Source organism: Chenopodium quinoa, unplaced genomic scaffold (genome assembly GCF_001683475.1).
Source record: "Chenopodium quinoa cultivar QQ74 unplaced genomic scaffold, ASM168347v1, whole genome shotgun sequence".
NCBI classification, from domain to species: domain Eukaryota; kingdom Viridiplantae; phylum Streptophyta; class Magnoliopsida; order Caryophyllales; family Amaranthaceae; genus Chenopodium; species Chenopodium quinoa.
This window is the reverse complement of record NW_018743204.1, coordinates 1,720,067-1,739,352: the sequence shown is the minus strand read 5'-3', so window position 1 is coordinate 1,739,352 and position 19,286 is coordinate 1,720,067. Positions and strand designations below refer to the sequence as shown.

Below are 19,286 nucleotides of genomic sequence, written 5' to 3'. Positions count from 1 at the left end.
GTAAGAACTCTCCCAATCCCCAAATATTTCAGCTATAGCTTTCTCCTTGGCATACCACGCTCGTCGATACGGGACATCAAAATGAAATTGCTTGGAGATGAGTTCCTGTATGAATTCAACTTTCAAGGACGGATCTTTCCGCACAAAGGACTTCACATACTCTGCTATTATGGACGAATCCAAGTGTGGGTGATCAGTAGATAGTACTTTAGTGACACATGTCTCTCGGTGCGGCCCTTTGTACGTGACTATGGTAAAACCACGCGAGTGCTCACTGGATTTGGTACCCCGTAGCATCCAACCATATTTCTGCTTGCATCGTAGATGTAGGACACCATCATTCGAGGTCACTGTGGTGTAGAATTGATTCCTTTATATAGAATACATCTTCACCATTCCTTGAAGCATTTTCTTGCTTTCAAAATACATTCCCTTATGAAATTCTCCCCCGGGAACAATCGATGTGTGGCTACCCGATTCGGCCCAATACTGATCAACTTCATAGTTCTCGGGTACCTCACTGAACCAAGGTATGGGAGTTCTAACCAAGGGCTCGCCAACTTCTATCTGTGCAGGTTCATCATCCTCCTCTCCGTTCTCGTCCTCATCATCCATTTCCGCATACACATCATACACCGACAATTCATTATTCACAATATAATCAAAATGATCTGGCTCTTCTCGAGACAGTGATGCTTGAACATCACCTTGCATAGGCGAATAACTATGCAGTTGCATCGGTGAAGGTGCCACGGTGTTCGATGACGAAGGACCGGGTTGGCCGAACATTGTCCCACATCCCCCCGCATGTACTGGTGAAACTATATGAGAACTTAACGACATGTGAAATTGATCGTCCCGCAGCATTCGACTAAAGGGTCCCATCCCATATTCATTCGCTGGAATGTGGTTTGAGGGCACTTGGAAGGACGCGGTGTTGCAATCAGAGACATATGTAGTTTGTTGTTCTGCCCGAGTACTTTATTGGGTACATATAGGCACCGTTTCTACATATATCTCATTGGGAACACCCTTCATTGCAACAATGCTCCTCAAAGCTTTCAAATGTCTGTTCGTAGAGACAGGTATCACTTGAACCCCGTGACCAGTATCAAACCTCATTTTAATGTTCAGTTCAACATTCATTGGGTTTGAACCAATACTACTATGAACCTCGTTCATCAAATCATTAACTGTCACTAGACGAAAATCCTAATTTGGCACCGGTTCAAACCCCCCCCCCCCCAAGGCACCGATTTTGAACCGTTGGGGATTTGAGGGATGCCAAATCCTCAAAAATTTGGCACCAGTTCAAAACCGGTGCCAACTAAAGCATTTGGCACCGGTTAACCGGTGCCAACTACCTTGAATTTAATTAAAAAAAATTGGCTCCATCAAGTTGGCATCGGTTAACCGGTGCCAATTAAAGCATTTGGCACCGGTTAACCGGTGCCAACTTTAGTGGCGCCAGTTTTTTTTTTTTAATAAATTCAATGTAGTTGGCACCGGTTTTAATCATGAACCGGTGCCTTTGACTTGTGTTTTTTTTTTCGGAAATAATATATATTAATATTAATACTAATAAATATAATAATAATGAGATCATGCACATAATACCGATAATTAATAATAATAATAATTATTATTATTATTAATTTTAATAATAATTATTATTATTATTTTAATATTAATAATAATTATTATTATTATAATATTAATAATAATTAGTATTATTAATATATTAATAATAATAATAATTGAAAATAATAACAAGGACATAAATATTGATAACAATACCAAAATATGATATTAATTAGAAAAATGTGTCATAACTACAAACGAACAAAATTAATTAGTAATAATGTCGTACACTAAGCTAGTTAAAACAAAAACAAATGATATTTACAAATTAAATGTGATGTAGGCCGCCAACATGTCTCGAATTACATTGAGTTCCTCGCTCGTGAACGGATTTCCCGTTTGTCCCTTGCAAAACTTGGAATACATACACAAAACGTAAGTTAGTAGGAGTGCATGAACTCATAAATAGTCATAACATGTCTTTATCACTTATTTATAGGTTCCTAAGGCTTGAAATTACAAGAAAATAGCAATTAAGGGGTTTTAGAACGCAATTTCAACCAAAATGGCCCGAGTAAGGCCATTTTGACTACTAGGATGCCTATTTCCTACATTTATTGTCTAGTGAACTCATAAATAGTCATAACATATCTTTATCACTTATTTATAGGTGGCCAAGGCTTGAAAGTACAAGAAAATAGCAATTAAGGGGTTTTAGAACGCAATTTCAACCAAAATGGCCCGAGTAAGGCCATTTTGACTACTAGGATGCCTATTTCCTACATTTATTGTCTAGTGAACTCATAAATAGTCATAGCATATCTTTATCACTTATTTATAGGTGGCCAAGGCTTGAAAGTACAAGAAAATAGCAATTAAGGGGTTTTAGAACGCATTTTCAACCAAAATGGCCCGAGTAAGGCCATTTTCACTACTAGGATGCCTATTTCCTACATTTCTTGTCTAGTGAACTCATAAATAGTCATAACATGTCAATATCACTTAGTTATTGGTGACTAAGGCTTGAAATTACAAGAAAAGAGCAATTAAGGCGTTTTGGAACGCAATTTCAACCAAAATGGCATACCTCTTCAAGTTGTTGTGTGTCTGTATAATGACTCATCACTATGTCATACATGAATCTCATCACGTATATGCCACAATCAACTCCGTTTTCCTGTTGTGCGCACTATCATGAGGAACAAAGCACATGAATCACAATGCATAGCAAATTAGCCACATCTTACGCATTGTATATTTAGAATATCACAACATCATGTGGCATTACCTTGGGTGCTTTCCATGTAGGACCTCGAGGAGCTCGAGGATTTATCTTCTTCAGAACACTACATACAAACGTAAGTTCATATTTGATTAGTATAACTAATACATATGAGTTAGGTTATGATAATCAATAACAAGAATTGAAACAAACAAGATATTTACTTTTGCAGTATGGACCTCACGAGGCGCTTTCTTGGTTGAGGTAACCGAGCAGAATCAAAGAAGAAGATTGTGTTACTGGAAACACAAATCACCAGTAGGGTCCAATGATAACTATACACGAGACAAACAAATCAATATTTAGCCTAGTACAGCATATAAACTGGGAAAACAAATAAATTTGACAATCATAATCAGACATACTCCTCATAATATGGGACGAATATAACTTGTCTCTCGCAGCCACTGATTCTCTGATAGCCCATTCAACATAGTACAACACGTCAACGGAGTTGCCTAAGATTCTAGCAGTGGACATCTGCTCAGGGCATAACCATCCAATTTGACACGGAGATTCAAGCTCCCATATTTGCTCCTGGAGTGCTCTGCATGCATGATAATAGAATGTTAATCGAAAACCAAACGACAATCACCACTAAACTGAATAACATAAATTGAGTACTAGTTAAATTACCTGATGCATATTTGAATGAGGGAAATGTTAAGCATTGCACCACTTAGAAATTCCTTCACATCTTCTTTGAATAGCCATGCCATTGCATCATCATCGTAGTGGAACATTTCCTTAGGTAGTGGAACTTGAATGGGGCTATCACTAGGCAACACACAAACACGGTTGTGCAGATAAGTTAACTTCTTAGAGAGCGATTGAAGCACCGTGTCTTCAACTAGTGGAGTAGCTTGCATAGCTGAACCTCGCGAAGAGCTCTTGTTCGACGCTTTTCCACTCATCGACCCATGTTCACTCCTCTTCTTTGACATCGGTCGATCAATGCTCTTTTGCCCCTCCACCCTCTTCTTTGAAGTTTGGCTTTTCCTCGATGGCTAATAAGACAAATTAAAGCACACAAATGGTTAAAAAAGAATTTCTTCCAACTCTTGGGATTAAAATCGGGTATAGAGTAAAGCGTGAACTCTAAAGGTAAATTACCTGGGTCGTAAACCGTATCCAAGCACATGGCCATTGCACAAAACTACCTTTGGCTGCCCAAAGTGTAGTGAACTCATCCTCCTCTACGGGCACAGGTATTAGGATGTCCTCGAACCCGACCACCACAGAATTGATCCCAACCGAATAGTGCTCTGGCCGAAGCGGTCGCAAATGGACCGTACGTTGTTCGGCCGGTTGAGCACTTCCATATGCAACCAAGTTCAAAGCTCCACTGTATGAATCGCCCGGGTTTAAGAAGTTCACAACGGGTTTCTTCCTACACCAATTAGGAAGATCAGTTGTTAGAACCAAGTAGAACAAAGAAAAGCAAAACAAAAAAAAAAAAGTAAAACAAAAAAAAACAGCAATAACACAGTAAAAACAGCAGCAACAACGCAAAAACAGCAGCAACGCAAAAACAGCAACACATCACTGTTGTCTGCTGCACTGGTGCACTGCTGCAATGTTGTGCACTGGTGCACTGCTGCCAGCTGTTGTGCTGTGCAGTGGTGCACTGTTGCTTACTGCACTGTTGTGCAGTGGTGCACTGCTGCCTGCTGCTGTGCTGTACAGTGGTGGGTTGTGCACTAGTGTGTTGTGTTGTGCACTGCTGTGCTGTGCACTGGTGTGCTGTGCACTAGTGTGTTGTGTTGTGCACTGGTGTGCTATGCACTAGTGTGTTGTTCTGTGCACTGGTGCACTTGTGCAGTGCTGTGCACAGCAAGCACATCATTGCTAGCCCTTGTGCAGCAACAAACCAACAACAACACACAACACTGGTGCAGTGCACTGGTGCCAGCTTGTGCACTGGTGCACTTGTGCACTGCACATCATTGCTACCCCTTGTGCAGCAACTAAACAACAGCAACACACAACACCAACAGCAGTTCAATAACAACACATCATTAGCAACTCAACCGCAACAACATACAGCACAAAACAAAGCAAAAACCGCACAACACAACAAACTTCACAAATTCACAGCTGAATCAAAGAACCAATATCACCATCCAAAGAAATAACTACACAACTCACCTGTAGAACCGGAAAGTCATGAGGTGTTGGATTTTCAAGCTCGCTAAATTACGCATGTGCAGGACTACCAACCTGCAACAGTGTATTGATAGTGCGAGGCTAATTAGAACCCATGTAACTCAACAAGTCAAAATACTTATAGATTAGAAACCACTTAATCATGTACCTCCTCGTCTGCATGTATCTCATCTTCTCCTTGTTTTCGTGGGTAACTACAAGAGTCGACCGGTGTAGTCGAGGAGAAAGGAAAGCTCGGCAAGTTCATTTGCTTTACCCATGCATTGAACTCTTCTCGCATCTCGTTGCGCACTTGTTCCTTAATTGATGCCATCGTAGCATCCAAGTTGACCGCTGAGTTCACACTTGCCCGGGATCTCCCTGATTTGGTATATTCCGGACCCATCACCTTCTCCCATCCTAGCAAGCTCCCCCTCCCCCCCCTGCACCCAATACGCGTCCTGGATGGTAGGGCTTTCCCAAAGCCAAGGTGAAAGGGTCCTTCTCCACTGTTAGGACGAACTTGCCTTCAACAAGCTCTCCAGTGTACTCAAGCTGTAGCAAAAGCAAAAAGGAAACATCAAGTTAGTGTTTATGTAAAGTGATATATATACAACAGATTCATGCAGTTCACAATTCATAGTTGCTTACAAGTTTATCTGCCATTTCTTTTGTTTCCGGAGCCTTGATGGACCATTTTCCGGTTTTCTTGTCACGAGAATGCAAAGAACAGAAGAAATCTCCAGCACGACTCACCAAAGTACTGGTCGTGGAGTCAAAGGGCACAGTGGAGGACCCTAGTAGCGAAGTGGGGTATACTCCCTCACTCACCCACGTCTCCCTCCATTCATCAAACGTCATACACCCCATACGATGGTAGTATTGCTTCTGCAATGCATTCTTGGAATTCTGCTCTCTTATTTCCTACATAATTAGACATATTAGTTTCAAAACTACCAAAATATTAAATATATTTTACAATTGTCATCAGAGTTACTTGAACTTACAATTGCTTCTTTTTTGCTTTTTTGAAGAACGAAAGCATCCCAATATTCCTTTGATACACTAGGCCATATTTTCCATGGGAGTTTCTCTTCATCGATGATTTCTTCATCCATGCCACCTTCTTTCTTGTTCTTTGGTTTTCTCACAAGCTTCTTTGTGATAAACAGACGAACTAAGGTGGTCTTGAAGCCTCTGAATCTTGTCGCAAGTAAGGATTCAAACACCCTTCGCTTGGCGTACTCATTTGGAATGTTAAATAGACTCTGCAAGCACAAATAACAGTCATTATTAGTTTGCCCATTAAATAACAATAAAGTGAAGGAATTTACAAATGTGGAAACAATCACTTACCCGTGTATCATTCCAAAACGTGTCTATCAAGCCAATAGGTACGTCGCTCAAACGAAGAGTAATGGGGATTTTGCGCGCACAAATCCCAACTTGAACACCATACTGACGACGCCATTTGCCTGTAGGTTGTCCTACCCTGTCATACTCCAAGACCATTGGACCGACAGGTTTCTTGAAACTTGTAGTCGAACCCCTCAGCTTTTTCTGCGCTAGTCCCTTCACCCCCCCTCCACTTTGATCCTCGCCGAACGACTCAGACATTGCATTCTTGATAGGAGGCGCTTGTTCAGCTGCAATTTCAAACTCATCCAGCATACGATCCAAAACATCTTGAGCCTGATATTTTGCCTCACCCAAATCAGGCTCCTTGTTCACATCATACAACTCGTCTTCATCCCCAGATGATTCATCATCATCATCCTCTACATCCTCCACTCCAATACGGTAGTGATCATCCGCCATGAGATGTAAAACCTGTCATTACAAACATAACACGTTATTAGTTGTAATATAAATAAATTTGTAAGGTAAATTTATAATCAAATATAAATTGCTGAATTATAATACAAATTAACATAGAAAATGGGGAACTAAGTTACTTCATTCATTTAAAAGAAAATAAGAAAAATGGGCAAGTAAGTTAGCAATTTCATTCATTTTCACCTAAAAATGTGATTTAATAATACTTTCGACGCCTACAATTTCAAACTAACAAAAAATAGTACCTCAATCTAATATTCCTTCGTCGTGGTCTGATCGCATGTAATTGGCTTGGTCGTCTATCTCATTTGGTACAACAGGTCTAGGAACAGTGAAAGGTGCTGAGTCATTTAACGCATCATATTCTTCCTCATCCTCGACATCTCCAACGCCAAGGATTCTTCTTTTGCCGGCTAGCACAATAGACCATTTTGAGTCGGCTGGATTACTTACGTAAAACACTTGGTTGGCTTGAGATGCAAGGATGAATGGTTCAGCACTATCATTCAGGTGGCCAAGATCTACAAGAGTAAAGTCATCATGTTTGACGTTACGCCTGATATTATCAACCCACTTACACCGGAAAAGAGCAATCGTGAAGTCACAATAATCAAGCTCCCATATTTCTTGAATTCGACCGTAGTATGACAACTCTGCATCAACAGGTGATTTATCCTTAGCACTTGCAAACTCCCTTGACGATGTCACAAGCATTATACCACTGTTTTGGGTTGAGGATGATTTCAAATCCTGACGCTCAGTCCAAAATGTGTACCCATTTATGTCATATCCCTTAAATGAGCGAATGTCATCCCTAAGACCATAAGCAAGCCACCTTACTGTATCTGTGACACTCTCATACTTTCCACCCATCACTCGATCACGAAACCAACTCACAAACTTCTTATTATGCAACTGCATCAGTGCCCGTTCACCTTTCGATGGAAATTCATCACGCAAACTAGCCATGTGCTCGTCTAAATATGGGTGAGCATCTGCAACATGGTGCAACACATATAGGTGCGCTTGTAAGAACTTATCTCGATCAGGTGACATTCGTTTCGACCCGATTATGCCATGACCATCAAGTCTCCATTTGTGTCGAGAAGTAGGAATACCAATAGGTTTAGCAACGGCTATATAGTCGGCCACAAAATTACCGACCTCCTCAGCCACGGTCCCTTGAATCATACTTCCTTCCGGGTGAGCCCGATTCTTGATTTTATCTTGCAATGTACCCATATGTCTTTCAAAAGGATAGCACCACCGCATGAACACAAGACCGCATAACTTAATCTCACGCACCAAATGAAGAATCAAATGCACCATTATGTTGAAAAACGAGGGTGGGAAGTACATCTCAAATTTGCACAAAGTCACAACCACATCCGCCTGTAAAGCATCAAGTGTACAAGGATCAAGCACTTTGCTGCATATTGTATTAAAAAACAAACAGAGGCTTGTAATAGCTTCTCGCACGTGCTTTGGTAAAATACCACGTATTGCAATTGGTAGGAAAACTTGCATCAGAACCTGACAATCATGGGATTTCATACTTGTCAGCTTCAATTCTCTATTTAAAGATACAAATATTTTCATGTTAGATGCGTACCCTGATGGAACCTTAATGCCATACAGACATGCACAAAACATCCGTTTTTCTACCCTTGACAATGTGTAGCAAGCCGGAGGTAAATAGGCCTTGCCCTCCTTGGCTTTTCCCTCATTTTTCTTCTTCAACGCATCCGTGGCCTTTCCCTTTCCCTTGCTCTTCCCCTTTCCTGTTTTCGAACTCAATTTATTTTCCTTTTCCTGTTCTTTTCCCTTACTAACCCTTTACTGAACCCACAATTCTGGACGAACCCCCATCTTTTTCAAATCGTCCCGTGCACCCTTTCCGTCCTTTGTCTTGCTTTGAATATTCATCAGCGTTCCCACAAGAGCATCACACACATTCTTCTCTATATGCATTACATCAAGACAGTGCCTAACGTCATGTTCTTTCCAGTACGGGAGCAACCAAAAGATTGATTCTTTTTTAAAGAGAGTAGTTGACTCCGCCGCTTTTTTCTGATTTCCCAAAGACTGTTCATACACCCTTTACTCGAGCGTAAACCTCCTCACCAGTCAACGGCCTAGGAGCAGTCCCCTCTTCCACTGTCCCATCGAAAGCCTTTTTCTGCCTACGGTATGGGTGATCGCGCCTGAGCAACCTTCGGGTACGCAAGTACACCTCTTTGTGAGAATGATCAAGGCGCCTGCTTGGCGTATCATCAATACAAATGGGGCATGCTTTTTTCCCTTTGTTCTTATACCCGGACAAGTTGCCATACGCAGGAAAATCATTAACGGTCCACATAAGAGTTGCACGCAATGTGAACATCTCATTCTTATGAGCATCAAAAACAAAAACCCCTTCGTCCCACATCTTTCTCAAATCATCAACAAGAGGCGCAAGATAAACATCTATGTCGTTTCCAGGTTGCCTTGGCCCCGATATCAATAGAGAAAGCATTACGTATTTCTGTTTCATGCACAACCAAGGAGGAAAATTGTAGATCACTAACAGTACCGGCCATGTGCTATGCTGGGTACTAAGAGTGCCAAATGGATTCATCCCATCCGTGCACAAACCAAGCCTTAAATTTCTAACTTCATCACCAAATTCTCCAAACTTGATATTAAGGTTCTTCCATTACGGGGAGTCGGCTGGATGCTTCAGCATTATGTTATTCTTTCTTCCCTCTGCATGCCACCTCAAGTTTTTAGCGTCTGTTGGTGTTGAGAATAGACGCTTAAACCTTGGAATAATGGGAAGATACCACAACACCTTAGCAGGCGGTCCCTGCTTACCAGCATTGCAACTCATGCACTTGTAGCGCGACTTCTTACATCGTGGACACTCCTCCAATATTTCATATTCATTTAGATAAAGAATACAATCATTAGGACATGAATGTATCTTCTTATACTCCAAACCAAATGGACACATGAGCTTCTTAGCGTAATAGTAAGACTTAGGAATTTCATTCCCGTCGGGTAACATCTCACTTAACACGCTCAACACATAAGTAAAACTATTGTCCGCCCACCCATGGTTCGACTTAATGTTAAAAAGTGTTAGCACGACGGATAGTTTAGAGTATTTTTTGCACCCAGGATACAAAGGCTTTTTAGAAGCCTCCGATAATGACTCAAACACGTCACCTTCAAAACCACGCATCATCTCATCCACCCCTTCATCCTCGACCTCATCCACATGATCATCCTCAAATCCATCCTCAGCACCAGTATCAACAATATGTTCATCATTCTTGTATTCCTCGTCCACACAAATGTCATTGTTTCTATCATCATGCACATCATTCCCAATAACATCCCCACTGTACCCTCCTTCTTCACCGTGCCAAATCCACACATGGTATTTAAGCCTAAACCCACAACAAACTACATGATCTCTAATGATATCAACACTATTGACCACCTTCACATTATTACAATCAACACAAGGACAATAGAGGCAATCGAAACCCATTATGCGCTGATAAGATGAAGCCCTCGCGCAAAACTCTTGAACCCCATTAAAGAACTTCAATATATCACGTCTACCATACATCCAGCCACGATCCTTCTCCATTAAGTAAATTGTCTCTAAACAGGGCAACATATTACGAATCATATATAATTGCTACTATCTATTATATATGTAAATCAAATTCAAACACACAACATGCATATAGCATTCATATAGATACAAAAATGCATATATGCTTCCAAAGGGCCCTTATCACTCCAACCTAACCCATCCTTGAACGTTTACTCTCACTAGTGAATGTATGTCGACTTTCCAATTTTAAGGAAAATCCGGCAGCATTTCCCCCAGTTCTCCAAGTACACGACGTAGGTAATTACTTACCCACATATGTACCTAGAGAACATGGTGATCGAGGAAATGGTAAGCCAAGATGTTCCTTAAAATCGAAAAAAGGACATACATTCACCGCCTAAGTGAGAGTAAACGTTCAAGAACAGTCCCAACCGGGGACTATTCAAGACTTTCTCCTAATGAGAAAGCCTTGAACGGGTATCTAGGCATATGATGGTACATGCAATCAATTAAAAAAACAATGGATTAATCACACATCATGATAGAAGTTGCACTAAAGTTATATCATACACCATCTCCACAAAAGTGTGCAAACAAGAACTTATATATAGCACATAAAGTTATATATATACCTAAGTACCTATAAAGTCTCAACACTCTCAAATAGAAGGTCAATGCCAAGGTCAATGCTTCGCCCAAAAATTCCTCTGAATCTTTTTCAGTATAACCTATATAGAACACAAATAGAAAACCAGATTAAGGGAAAAGATAAGAATGATATTAGTGAGCAAGAACAAGGACAGTCAGAGTAAGATACCAGGATGCTTTCCACCCACTCTCCAAACTGATGATCTTACCCTAGAAGCCCTTAACACCCATTTCTTAGCCTGAAACATAGTGAGAACCAACTCGTAAAGAAAAGTATATTCAAGGGAAGTTAAATGAAGGAAGCAAAATGTTCGACGCTTAAACTCATAAGTTACATAAACCCTAAACCCTAAACCCTAAACCCTATACCCTAAACCCTAAACCTATAAATGCTTTACTCTTATATACTTTACTCAATATCTAATGCTTACTTATCTCATTTGATACGCTTTTTAGTAGAATTTGATGAGCTACTAATATAAATGAACTACTATTATTAGCTTCCTCTCAAATTTGTTCTCTTAAATAAAAAGTACTAAATTATCCTATAAACAAAATAAAATTCTCAACTTTATTAGTGATGATAAATAAAGTTCTCATAACAATTTAGAATTATAGATAAATGCAGGTTGTACTAAATAGAATTCTCATCTTATAAACAGCAACAATAACAACTACAAAGGACTTACATTTGTGGAGGGGCAGCCTTGTGCATTTAATGGAGGGGGAGCCTTGCACGTTTAATGGAGTAATTAAGTAGCAATTGCCAAGCCCTAAAAATTACAAGAAACTTACAAATATTAAACTAAAGACCAATTCCTCATAAAACCACAACAATGGTGTTAATGCAATACATGGAGAAGCTAAATGAATGGAGGAGCGTTATTACTTACCTAGGTCGAAGCTGCTTCAATAATGCATGGAGGGAGGCAGAAAAAAAGAACTAAGTGCGTGCGTGCGTGAGGAGGCAGAACAAAGCCCAGCCACGCTACGTGCGTGAGGAGGCCGAAGCTTCAATGGAGGAAGAGTTTGGGAAGAGGAAATGCGGAAAATTGAAGTAGCAATGTGAGTAAGGTCTCTTAGCTTAACTGCTTCAATGGAGAGGAGAAAGCTCGCACAGCCTTTCAATGGAGGTGGAGGGAGAAGAGAATAGGGCGAAAATTTCTGGGAATTTTTGAAGCAAAAATGAGAAATGAAGAAAGTGTCGTTGAATTGAACAGGTTGAAGCAGCAAACCGAGCAAACCCGCGTTTTTTTTTTTAAATGCCACCGGTTTGAACCGGTGCTAACTTGCTTATTTGCCACCGGTTTAAGGAGAACCGGTGCCAACTCCTTCCCCATCCTTTTTTTTTATTTTACAAGTTGGCACCGGTTTGAACCGGTGCTAATTGCATGCTTGGCACCGGTTTGGGTTAGAACCGGTGCCAACTCTTAATTTTTTGGCTCCGCCCGTTTTATTTAGCACCGGTTTTTAAGAACCAGTGCTATAGGGGGGTGCCTATTTAATTTTTTCTACTAGTGTGTCATGTTTGGTTCAAGTGTTACTGGTTCCATATTTCCTCCACTATACTCAACATTTGATCCATCACACAAAATTTCACCTCCCCACCGGCATAACAACACTACATTTTGTCCAGTCATATTCTACATAGCCAAAACACATATTAGGATAATTGAAATCTAGAGCGAGGTAAAAAAAGTTGCCCACAAACTACGCAATGGCTCCATTTATAAACTCTTAGTTTAAGTTGCAATGCAAAACGATTACTAACAAACTAATATTTTAAACAATAAACTAATATGAAATGGTAGATAAATTATCAATAATGAAATAACCGTCTTCTCACCAATAATCTAAAATTATCAACAATTATATTTCACATATTACCATCAATAATTTCAACTATTTCACATATATGTACCACATTACCATCAACAATTTCAACAATTTCATGAACAATTTCATCAACAATGTACCACATTACCATAAAAAAATTATCAACAGTTTAAAACATTTTCATTAATTATTAGCAACAATTTGATACAATTTGAACAATTAAGAGGGGCATCAATTATCAACATTACACTAGTTTGAACAAAGCAGCAATTTGAACAATTTGATACAATTTGAACAATTCAACAATTATCAACATTACACTATTTGAATTTAGGGTTTACCACGAAATTGAGTGGAGAGGGGCAGCAGCAACTCAGTGGTGGCGGCAGCAGTGGTGGCAGCCCGGTGGTTAACTGTGGTGGCGGCAGCGAGATAGAGTGAGAGTGAGAGTGATGAGAATGAATTGTAGCCTGCGACGCACGAAAACAAAAACCATAGAAACGCTGTCTCAGACAGCGTTTCATTTAAACCAAAAAATCACTAGAAACGCTGTCTCATGCAGCGTTTTTATTAAAGACTAAAACGCTGCCTCAAACAGCGTTTTAGGTAATTTTCTTTTTTGTTCCCAATTTATTAAAAACTCAGAATTTAAGAAAATTTCAATAAAAAAGTCAACAACTAAAAACGCTGTCTCAGACAGCGTTTTTAAGTTTAATTTTTTTTCTTACAAAAACCAGGCATAAAACACTGTCCGAGACAGCGTTTTAGCCTATAAACTTAGTTTCGTAAATACTTTTGCCACGCAACCATTTTGGTTAATATTTAACAATGCAAGTGAGGTGATTAAAAGTGAATATTTTATTCGCTTGAATGCATCTTTAACTTGTTTAAGATTTCTTTTGGGGCAAGGTTTGGCATTTCGTGGACATGATGAAAGCGATGAGTCATATAATAGGGGTAATTTCCTTGAGCTTTTGAAATGGTTAGGAGAAAAGGTTGAGGAAGAAAGACAACATACTCTTGAAAATGCACCTAAAAATTGTCAAATGATTGCCCCTTCTATTCAAAAGGACATTATTAATTGTTGTGCCAAAGAAACAACTAGGTGCACAATAGAAGAAGTTGGTGATGATTACTTTGCCATATTAGCCGATGAGTCAAGTGATGTGTCCCAAAAAGAACAACTATCTCTTGTTTTGCGCTTTGTTAATAGAGATAGTGGAAAGGTAATGGAGCGATTTTTTGGCATTGTTCATGTTGGTAATACTACCGCTTTAACTCTTAAAGATGCAATCATGTCTTTACTTGTTAAACATTCATTGAGTCCATCTATGATAAGAGGGCAAGGGTACGATGGAGCTAGCAACATGAAAGGTGAAATAAATGGTCTTAAGACTTTGATTATGAATTATACTCCAAGTGCCTACTACATACATTGTTTTGCTCATCAACTTCAACTAACACTAGTTGTCGTTGCTAAAAAGAATGATAGTTGTGGTTGGATTTTTGAGATACTTGCAAATTTATTGAATGTGGTTGGAGTTTTTTGCAAGAGAAGAGAAATGATTCGACAAGATCAAGCTCAAGAAGTTCCTCGAGCATTGGATGTAGGGGATAATGTGAGTGGATCGGGTTTAAATCAAGAACTTGGTTTGAAAAGGCCCGGGGATACTCGTTGGAGTTCTCATTACAAGTCTCTTTCAAACATCATCCTCTTATTTCCTACAATTGTGAAGGTAATTGTACACATTGGGAAGCATGGTGTATCGGAAGATAAGTTCAAAGCTCAAATTGTTTTAGGACAATTATAGTCATTTGACTTTATTTTTATTTCACTTGATGTTGACTATTTTTGGATACACTAATGATTTGTGTGTTGCTTTGCAAAGAAAGGAGCAAGATATTGTAAATGCCATGGAACTTGTCACTTACACAAAAATGGTGTTGCAAAAAATGAGGGAGCAAGGATGGGATACTCTCTTAAACCAGGTAACTTCCTTTTGTGCTAAACATGGTATTGTTGTTGCCACTATGGATTCTCCTTATGTTCCTCAAGGAAGATCAAGATGTTTTGTTGAAGAAGCAACAAATCAACATCATTTTCGGGTTGGAATTTTTTCAAGAGTGATTGATTTGCTTCTTCAAGAACTTGATGATCGATTTAATGAGAGGAATATGGAGATACTAATATGTATGGCTTGTTTAAGTCCTAAAGATAACTTCTCATCCTTTGATAAAAGATAAGGTACTTAAACTTGCCTCTTTTTATCCCGAAGAATTTTCAAGATTTGATTTGATGACTCTTGAATGTCAACTTGATAAATTCATGGAGAATATGCTAAATGATGAAAGATTTCAAGGTTTAAATGACCTTAATTCTCTTTAATAAGCATAAGACTTTCCTCTTATTCATTTTCTTATCAAGTTGATGTTGATTCTTCCAGTTGCCACGACAAGTGTTGAAAGAGTGTTTTCCGCAATGACATGTGTCAAAAATAAGTTGCGAAATAGCATGGGTGATCAACTTATGAATGATTGTTTGGTCACTTTTATTTAGAAGGATGTCTTCTTAGGAGTTTCCGATGAAAAAATTGTTGATCGCTGCCAAAATATGAAGACTCGAAGAATGAAAGTGCAATTTTAATCTAATGTTTATGTAATATTTTTCATCATTTTGAATTGTATGACTAAGTATGTTTTTTATTTTGAAATTTTAATATTAAGTGTTAACCAATTTGTGTGTTTGAGTTTTTTTTTTTGTTTTTTTTTTGTTAAGCTTTTTGTAAGTTAAGTATTTTGTCCCCCCAAGTTGAAAATCCTGGACCCGCCACTGCCAATACAGACACTAAGCTCTTGAATTCTTCTTCAATGCTTGGGCACGCATAAACTCCTGCCCATGCAACTTGCTCAAGCAACATTATTATGACTTCTAGCCTAGCTTGCTCACACTCTAGCTTCCCGGACTTGGTTTTGTTGACTTCCAAAGCTTATGTTGGGCTTCCTCCTTGACATTTGAGCCTCGGAAAGTCCCGACACACCTACAAAACAAGCCAAACAAAACGAAAAGCGAGAGAATAGCAAAGAAATGCATAAAAAGGATAATATAGCCATTAGAAATATGCATTTCTCTAAATAACACACAAGCACGCAAAACAAACATTATCTCATAAAAACACGACATAAGAGGCTAAACACGAGTATAAAAACTACGAAGAAAACTAGCTTATGAGTGCCATAAATGACACTCATCAACATTCAAATCATTGGACACTATACTAGGAACATACGTACACTACCCACTTTAGTTCCCAAATCTCCATCCTCACTATCACCCTCATCTTTGTCAACTTCACGACCCTCAAACTAATGGGTAGCCCCACAAGAGACACCAATTCCCCAACTGGACACCAATTCCCAAACGTCATCGTTTGACCTACAATAAAACGATTGGTGCTTTATTTTGATCCAAAAGGGAGCACTAGGCGAAAAAGGTAAATAGGCACCGGTTCAAACCCACTTTATAAGCCACTTTAGATTACTGAGATCGTCTCAAATGGACGACGAATCAGCTAAAGAGGGAATACTACAGAAAAACATAAGGCCATCAAAGTAGAAGGCAAGAAGCTACTCCATGATACTTACAAAAGACTAACTAAGATATACAAAGTACTCCATAATTAAGATTAGAAAGCATAAACAAAGCAACTTACATCTGATGTACAGTCTAAGTAGGACAACAGGTCAAAGCACTCTTAATGAAAATTGAAAACAGTCTAAACAACAAATTAAATCAATGAAGTGGAAGCACGGCAAAAAAAAAAAAAAAAAAAAAAAAAAAGATTAATCACACAATTAAGACTGTAGAAGAGTGTATCCCTCTCATAGAGTCATTGGTAAAGAAATAACCTTTTTGCAACACAAACAAACTACAGCAGATGGTTGACAACGAAAACAGGCAAGAACCAAAATTAGTATAAACACCACATTATCCATGTTACTAAAATGGAGATGCATATTACAAACGCGTAAATGTTTAATGGAAAACTAAGGGTTCCACTGACAAAAAAATCATTAATCACCACATAAACAATAAGAATAGCTTTCAAGATGACTCCTTTCTGTAAAGCAATGCTCTCCTTTCTGTACTCAGCACTAAATCATCAAAGTTACGTGAGTTCAGTTCAACTGATGCACTAGGCTCAGACGACTTTTCACTTGATCCTCCTGATTTTCCATTTAAATGATCCTTCATAAGTGCCTTTACCTGCACACAACTTACACATCTCAACATTTGTGTGTTCTCTTTCCAAAAATAATTCAGACTATGCTGGCCAAATATACATCAATAGTTTAATCCATCAACCACTTTCTTGTGATAAAAAAAGCATGCAAAAGCAGGCACGTTCTCCTGTTAAAATAAATCCCAAAATAAATGAAAGGAAACTCATCTTCTAATTTATTTCTTACAAGCTCCATACAAACTTTAAAATCAGAACGTAAACCCCCTTTAACAGAAACCATTCTATACAAACTACGAGATATATTGGCCAAATAACAATGAACAATTCTACTTTATGTTCCTTCAAACCCAGGCATATACATTACCTGATTCCTTACCCCCACCCTCGAATTGAGAAAGGAACATTTAAACATGAATGTGGTACATTATGCCTAAATTGACAATACTCAGTAGTGAATAGAATACACATATCCAATCTCATACTAGCCAATTTGGTATCACTGTTCCATACTTTGCCATGTATCTATGCACATAGCCACCCACGCATCAACATCAACTCCTATTTGTTGATAAGAAAATATTGCAATGACATCTACTACTATTTTTAGAGACCAACCCACACTAATACAATCCAAAAGTAGTACCATTTTTATCAAATTAATCCAACTCAAACAATTCAATTCAGTTCAATCCAACTCAAACAATTCAATTCAATCCAAGTACAACAACAATACCAAGACCAAATCAAACAACAATTCGAACAACAACAATCCAACAACACCTCAAAACCAATTCGAACAAGTAAACAACAACCCAACACCAATTCGAATAACAAGTAAACAACATCCCCACCCGTACACCAATTCAAACAACAAGTATACAACATTCGAACACCAATTCTAACAAGAACAAGTAAACAATACCCCAACAATAACAACTCGAACATCAACTCCCAAAACTGATTTCATCCTAATTTCATCGAATTACCACTAAAAAACTGATTTCATCCAATCTCATTTACATAAAATTACAAATAAATAAAATTTAAATTCAAACTAAAAATTAAATTGCTTACTCATTTGATTTGAATTGAAAAATCCTTAAAATCAACATATTAACTTCGATAACACAACAATGAAACCCCAAAAACTAAAATAAATTCAATTATCTAATTAAAATTCAAAAACCCTAAAATCAAAAAAATTAATTAAACAATTCCCCACCCAGCCCGACAGCCACTCCCCAGCCCAGCCCCGACAGCCACCCCCACCCCTCCCCCTGCACCACCACCGAAACCACCCTCCTTCCAGAGCCACATGAGCGCAATAGACTTCCCGCCCCAGCCCCACCAACAAAACCGCCTAAAACTTGAATTCCCTAACCCAAAACCACCCTAAACTCCCATCCCTTTCCCCACCCGAAACCTCCACCCCTTTCCCTGACCCTAGTTTACAAGAACTAACCCTAAATTCGAATTTCAAATCAACAACAAACCCTAGATTGTGAAACTGAAATCGATAATCTAAAAAGGACAAAAACACATTCTTACCTCGAAGCTGCTTCAATGGAGGTGAGAAAGCTCGAATCCGCTTCAATGGAGAATTAACAGTACGCGTAGTGGAGGATTGATATGGACAAAGCTCATAATGCGCTTCAATGGAGAACTACGAGCACGCGTAATGGAGTAGAGATTTGGAGAAAGGTGGAACTTCAGAGGTGGTCGAAGCTAAGAGAAGGGCGAAAACGAGAGTTAGGGAAAACCGAAAATGAAAAGCAAGGGGAAACAAAGAAAGAAGTAGAAGCAGAGTAACGCATACCTTTCTACTTTTTTTTTGTCTTTTTTAATTCGCACCGGTTTGAACCAGTGCTTTTTACCATAGTTGGCACTGGTTTAAGGCGAACCAGTGCCAAAATCGAATTTTTAAATCCCGCCCATTTCTTTTGGCACCGGTTCTTGGGGGGGTGCCTATTTCATTTTTTCTACTAGTGGAGAATGATAAAGCGCAACTTTCTCAGGTTGTTCATTTCCTTTGATTTCTTTTAAAATTATTAATTTAATATCAAAACACCATGGCCACCTCACTAAATTTATATCCTTATCCCTCCAATCA

General features: G+C 38.8%; 1 protein-coding gene and 1 long non-coding RNA gene across 2 annotated transcripts; one reads left to right on the top strand and one right to left on the bottom strand.

Annotated features, from left to right (window-relative positions):
* Positions 1-13,763: 13,763 nt before the first annotated feature.
* Positions 13,764-15,179, top strand: LOC110733971 (zinc finger MYM-type protein 1-like). The gene is made up of 3 exons (XM_021914039.1): positions 13,764-13,774; positions 13,828-14,671; positions 14,829-15,179. The coding sequence occupies exons 1-3, from the start codon at positions 13,764-13,766 to the stop codon at positions 15,177-15,179; spliced, it is 1,206 nt and encodes a 401-aa protein (XP_021769731.1).
* A 1,608-nt stretch (positions 15,180-16,787) lies between these two features.
* LOC110733862 lies at positions 16,788-19,218 on the bottom strand. The gene is made up of 2 exons (XR_002513695.1): positions 18,725-19,218; positions 16,788-17,199 (listed from the first exon to the last, which is right to left on the bottom strand). It is a non-coding gene; the product is annotated as an uncharacterized LOC110733862 (long non-coding RNA).
* Between the last annotated feature and the right edge of the window lie 68 nt (positions 19,219-19,286).

What these genes read in the sequence shown, in the direction of transcription:
- LOC110733971 (XM_021914039.1), top strand. An exon ending in TATTTCCTACAATTGTGAAG is followed by an intron (nt 14,672 to 14,828) that starts GTAATTGTACAC and finishes TTGCAAAGAAAG; the next exon opens with GAGCAAGATATTGTAAATGC.